At 42.0% G+C, this 6000-nt stretch overlaps 1 protein-coding gene across 3 annotated transcripts in view; it reads left to right on the forward strand.

Moving 5' to 3' along the window:
* Positions 1-6000, forward strand: part of Gna14 (G protein subunit alpha 14) — a 164167-nt gene that overhangs the window by 88778 nt on the left and 69389 nt on the right. For all 3 annotated transcript variants that reach the window (XM_021151829.1, XM_029472486.1, XM_029472487.1), the window contains one exon: positions 5073-5257. In XM_021151829.1, coding sequence (XP_021007488.1) covers positions 5073-5257 — 185 coding nt within the window. The remainder of the gene's footprint in view (positions 1-5072; positions 5258-6000) is intronic.

A 6000-nucleotide genomic window follows, 5' to 3' on the forward strand; every position in this document is an offset into this window, starting at 1 on the left:
GGTATTTGTGTACTTGAACATCCCTCAATGTTAAATGGTAAGTGACAATATGGCATGATGGGAATTGTTCGGTTTCACTATAAGCTTAGAGCTCATCATGTGCATGGACATTTGATATGGTCTGACATATATGACTCCCATTGTGTACATTGGCATCCCCTTGTTGGTTGAGATATCATTTAGTGACTTAGATTTAGTAACCATCATTGGATTTTATTTTCAAATATGCAAATGGAGACATGGAAAGTAAACAGAGAGGTGCCATTTCCCTTATTTTTTACTGAAGACCGAACCTGTGTTGCTGCATGCCGAGTCTGGGTGGAATTTCTCCTGGAGCAATTCCTGGTAATCTAACACCAACATTCCCTTTCCAGACAAAAGGCTTGGCCCCTGTTTGGAATCATAATCTGATGTGAGTGGAGGGTTCCTTCTCTCCTCCATTTGCTGGAGTAACCCCACCAGGCTCAGTTTGGACTGATGCAATTAGCCCAGCAGCATGGGCCCACACCCATGTTTTAGAAGATAATTGGCTAAAGTGGTGGGGTGGGGAAGGAGAGCTAAGCCAGCCACTCTTCAATTAAAAACCACCCAGTAAAAAACATTAGTAGTTTTCATCCCCAAAGATATGCTGTTGGATGTTCACTTTTCCTCTGAATAAATGAATAAATGTGTACATGAAGTCTGAATGTGGAGTTTCTTTTTGGAACTGGTAAATGGATAAGCTCAGATCCTTGATTTGAGCTCACCAATCCCTGTGGCCCTGCTACAACTGTCATTGTAGAAGGCATGATGTCATGACCTACCTTCACTCCCTCTTGCCTGCTGCCCCCTGCTGCTGGAGCCATCCCTGGTCTAACACAGTTCTGCAGGCTGAAGGAACAAGGCTTTCCTTTTGTAATTTCAGTTTGTGTAGTAGGGGAGACCTTTTATTTAGGGAAGTACCACATTGTCATGGGAAGAGCATGTGCCGATGCAGACCTGATTCAGATGCAGGCCAATACTGTCAAGCTGGATAGACTTGAACAACCTGTGCAGTCTTTATGATTCTCAGTTTCTCTTCTAAAAAAAAAAAAAAAAAAGATGGTACCAGCTGGGTTGTAGTGCAGCTTTAATGAGAACAGAAGACCTCCTCTACATGGCTTCTTTGTGTTCTTGATCTTAGTCTTCAGTGATTGTGTCAGTCAGTCTATTCTCTTCTTTGCCTCCTGTGTGTGTGTATGTGTGTGTGTGTGTGTGTGTGTGCGTGTGCATGTGAATGTGCTTGTGTGTGTGTTTGGGTGTTTGAAACAAAAGATTTAAAGAGTACTTTTAAATAATGGTTTTCTTAAGTACTTTTGTTATTTAATCTTAAAAAGTGTTCTAAAGTAGGTTTTCTGGTTGGTTGGTTGGTTGGTTTTAATGCCCCAAATACAGAGGTTTTTGAAATGTTTGTGACTGCCTTTGTGCTGGTGTAAGGGAATGAGCCCTGCTACTGGCAGCATTTTTATCTTGCTGCTGAATTTCAAGCTGTCTTGAGTGAGTATGGCTTCAAGGTCACAGTGACAGTTTGCTTGAAGAAGTTACATAATCTCCATGTTCACCTTGACTTCTTCATCTGTAAAACACAGGACTAATATTTGTTTGGGATGAACTGGCATGGGACCAGATGCTCAGTGCTGCTGGCGGAAGAGACTAAAACAACAGAGTATTGGAATTGGGGGAGAGGGACCCCAGAATTCCATGGGAACAGAGAGCTAATCCGCTTTAGGACTTTGGGTCAAGCATTGATAGTAACATTTAGGAGAGGGAGTTGGTCCTCTGCTCAGTTTTCATGCAGTTCTTGGAGTAGATCTAGGAAAACCTAGTTAATATGAGAGCTGAGTCACAGGAAGAAACACAGTAAAGTTAACTCCCCATGTGCTGACTTCTTCATGGGGAACATCACAAGAAGGTGCTGAGCACAGCCCAGCAGGACCTGAGCAGGATGTATCTGAAAGACGGTGGCTTGTCTGGGCTTTATCCAGTGTATGGCTGGACTGAAAATTTACTCTTCGGAGTCCAGTACCACCAAGTACTTTGGTTTCTGAGCCAGATCTTCCTTGATAGTGGAGCTTGTTAGTGGAGTCCAGGTGAATCAATTTCAGGTCTTTCTCTTGACCTATGTGTAGTGCACACTTTACATAGGCAATCTGAATCTCTGGGTTCTCACCTCTGTACTGCAGAGAACAGCACTTATTTCAGAGTGGTTCTGAAGATTAAAGGGGGCGACTCGGGTAGACTCCCCAGTATAGCGACTACTTTAATATTTGTTGGTATCAGCATCCAATTGTCATGCTGGAGAGGCCATTGAATATCAGTATGAGGCTCCTTCTAGGGTCTTCCTTTACTTACCTATGTGATCGGAGTCTCTTGACACACATGGAACACAGGCTAGGGCACAGAGAATGGGCATATTCTGTTTTCCCAAGTGTTGAGCCTTGGTAATTGTAACTTGGTAGATTTAAAAAAAAATCTTGTATTTGAAAACTTTAGAGATCTGCTATTCAGGGAAGGACTGCTGAGTATGGACACGAACTTGAGGATGCTGAAGTAAGTCAGGCACAAAAGAACAAAGATTGTATAACTTCATGTCAGTGAGGTGTCAAGAGGAGTCAAGGTAGACAAAGCAGAAATTGAGGGTGTTCACCAAGGCTGAGGGTGGGTTTCCATTTTGTAAGATTAAAAGAGTTCTGACAGTTGGTTGCACAACACTGAGTTATTTCCATGTTAGTTAAAAGATAATTCAGAAGGGATCTCAGGGGACGATTCAGTGCTTGCTGCCTACATATAAAGATCTGAATGCATTTCTTTAGCAGTCATGTAAAAAGCTAGAATGGTGGTACATAGCCATGATGCTAGAGCTGGGAAGGTGGAGGCAGGTGGAGCTCTAGCTAGAACTTCCTGGTCAACCAGCTAGCTGATTCCAGGAGTTGCAGATTTTGGGAGAGACCCTGACTCAAATAATGAGGCGGAGAGCAACTGAGACCTAACATCAAGCGCTGCTCAATATTTATGATACCAAAGGTCAGGTACCGTACCAGGCACAAAGGTGGCTGGCATTCGTGTAATGGTTAGTATTAATTATCAACTTGACACTGAGGAGACAGGCTCCCAGGCATACCTGTGAGAATGTCTACATCATTGGTTCTCAACCCGTGGGTCACGGCCCCTTTCCCAGGAGTCATATCAGATATCCTGCATATCAATTATTTATATTACTATTTGTAACAGTACCAAAATTACAGTTATGAAGTAGCAATGAAAAGACTGTTATAGTTGGGGTGAGTCACCACAACATGAGGATGTATATTAAAGGGCCACAGCATTAGCAAGATTGAGAAACACTGGTCTAGATTAAGGCTAGCCTGTGATGATAGCTGCGAGGAGGAAGTATCTTGATTAATTTACTCGAGATGAGAAGATCCTCATAACTGTGGGTAAGGCCAGTCCCTGTGTATTGAATTTGACTTGGTTAGGAAGGCCAGGCATGGCCAAGAATAAAGGCAAGCAATAAAAGCAGGAAGAGGAATGAGCCAAGGTGAAGGGGCCAAGAAGGCTTGATCTGAGGGCAGACCGGTGTGGGTGGGTTATAGAGTGGAGAAGGAAGAGTCTTCAAGGAAAGGCTGCTAAGGACAGAGGGCCCACACCACCAAGCCCTTTTATCTACCTTTGTCTGACTTCTTGAGGCGAAGGGAACACATTGAGGGTTTAACAAAGAAACAAACAGGAGAACGGTGTGTGTTTTGACAAAATCAGTCTTAAGAAATACTTGTTTTTACCAGAAGAATGTTAAAAAATTCATAAAAGCTTTGTCTCTCCAGGGCCTTTGTTCTAGGCCCTACTCTCTGAGTTTTTAAAGTCCGGGGAAGGATATAGAGGAAAGCCCATGTAAGTTTAAAAGTCACTAATTGTAATAAACTCAGTAGCTATTATGTATGTATTCTAGCCTCCTACTTTGGAAAACACGTATCTATCTATAAGTAAAATATTTTTTTAAAAAAGTACAACACGGTATTGATGTGACTAAGTCAATAAAGTGCTAAGAGATGATAGAATTTGATGACATTTGTACAGTCTGCGTATTCTGTTGAGACGCTGGAAATGAACGACTATAGAGAGTCACAATAAATCAATCATTCCATAAAAAATAATCTTTACCCTTTGTTATAGCAGAATTTCTATGTTGTATTAGTGAGTTTTTTTTTAAATAAAATTTTCTTTTGACAGAAACACCATTAGACAACTTTTCTCTATTTGTAACAAATTATGAAATGTAATTTTCACTTTGTAAAGTCTATTTATTTAAAGGGTATAGAGTGAGTAATTCTAGTTCTGAGATAGCTTTTCCCTCATCTTTGCTGGAAACCTTATTAACAACCAAACTGTTAATAAAAATTATAAAGCAATACTTAGATTTGGAGATGAGCCATGGATACCTCATACAATTGATTCCATTTATCATAGACAATTTTAGATATATTGAGCTTCATTATATAAATATGTTTACTACCTTTTTAGCGGATTCCCAATCTGAGAGAAATATGGGATATTGGGATCCTATTTTCTATATATCATGTCTGTACTTCTCTGTACATTAGAGACCAGTGGAATAGTTCAATGATATATGCTTCTTGGTGCCACAGGTTAGTGTTAGGAGTTTGGAGACCTCCTGAGATATTGATTGGCATGAACAACTGTCATAGATAGTTGGCATAACGGCAAATGATGCTTCCTTGTGCAAGGATCAAGGACACAGGTTGAGCCTTCACTTCTCCAAGAGTTTTGCTGCTCAAACCATTCCTGAACATTGAAGAGGCTCCATCACTGTCAATAAGAACGGCAGCAAATTCTTCATGCTCAGAGTGGTCAGGCAGGTGTCTGACCTGTTTCAGGACTTGAGGAAAGGAAGATGGACAGGCACTACCTCATAAGCTTCTGGTAGACTCTTAGCAAGCCCATCCCACCAACCAATGTTATCCGGGATATGGACCAATGCTGCCAGGGCTCCTTTTTGGAGTCTGCTAACTGTTCTTCACTCATTGTTTTTCTCTTAGGAACTGGTGAGAGTGGGAAAAGCACCTTTATCAAGCAGATGAGGATAATCCATGGGTCTGGCTACAGTGATGAAGATAGAAAGGGCTTCACGAAGCTGGTTTATCAAAACATCTTCACGGCCATGCAAGCCATGATCAGAGCAATGGATACCCTGAGGATACAATACATGTGTGAGCAGAATAAGGTACTGTACTCGAGAGGGTTGGCTGTGTCGCAATGTACGCCTTCCTAGTGGGGTCAGTGAATGCCTTTGAACAAAAGGGTTTGCTAAGCAATTTGGTCGAGTGCCGGAGTATTAGAGGTCCTTACTCAGTAAAGGAAGAGCTACTTGGGAGGCATGTGATGCATTTTGATAGTCCTGTTGGTCTTATTTCGGCCTGACATTTTCTGTAGGAAATGAGCTCGTGGTGTTATGTAGTGTGCAGAGACTCTGAAACTTGGGCATTTGTTAACATTGCTCATTTCAGGGACTGGCAAAAGAAGATGGCTGTTTTCCCTCTGAGTGGAGAGACCCATTGTTTGCCTCGGTGGGGAAATGCTGCTGCTGGTTTTATGGCATCTAGCTTTCCAAGAATTCTCAGTCTCAGGAAATGTTTTCACTAAGGTGCTGTAGACTGCTGAGAGAAATTGCTAGAGTTTGTGTTGGGAGCTGGCCTTTCTTGGGAACTAAGTGACATTTTATGAAAGCAGCTCTGGCGTCTCAGCTAGAAAAGTGCTGTCGCGATATGAGCACACCAAGCTGACATTTGCTTTCTGTTGCCACTGGTCATTCATGATGCAAATCTCCTACCGATGAAGGGAAAATAAAAGGCAAGGCTGGAGAAGGGGCCAAGTAGAATTACATATGCTACACTGGAACAGGCTGGAGTTTGTTTTGAATCCAGATTAGAAATAAGAGTTTAGCTAGGTGCCTGTAATTCTAGCTCC

This window comes from Mus caroli, chromosome 19 (genome assembly GCF_900094665.2).
Source record: "Mus caroli chromosome 19, CAROLI_EIJ_v1.1, whole genome shotgun sequence".
Lineage (NCBI taxonomy): Eukaryota > Metazoa > Chordata > Mammalia > Rodentia > Muridae > Mus > Mus caroli.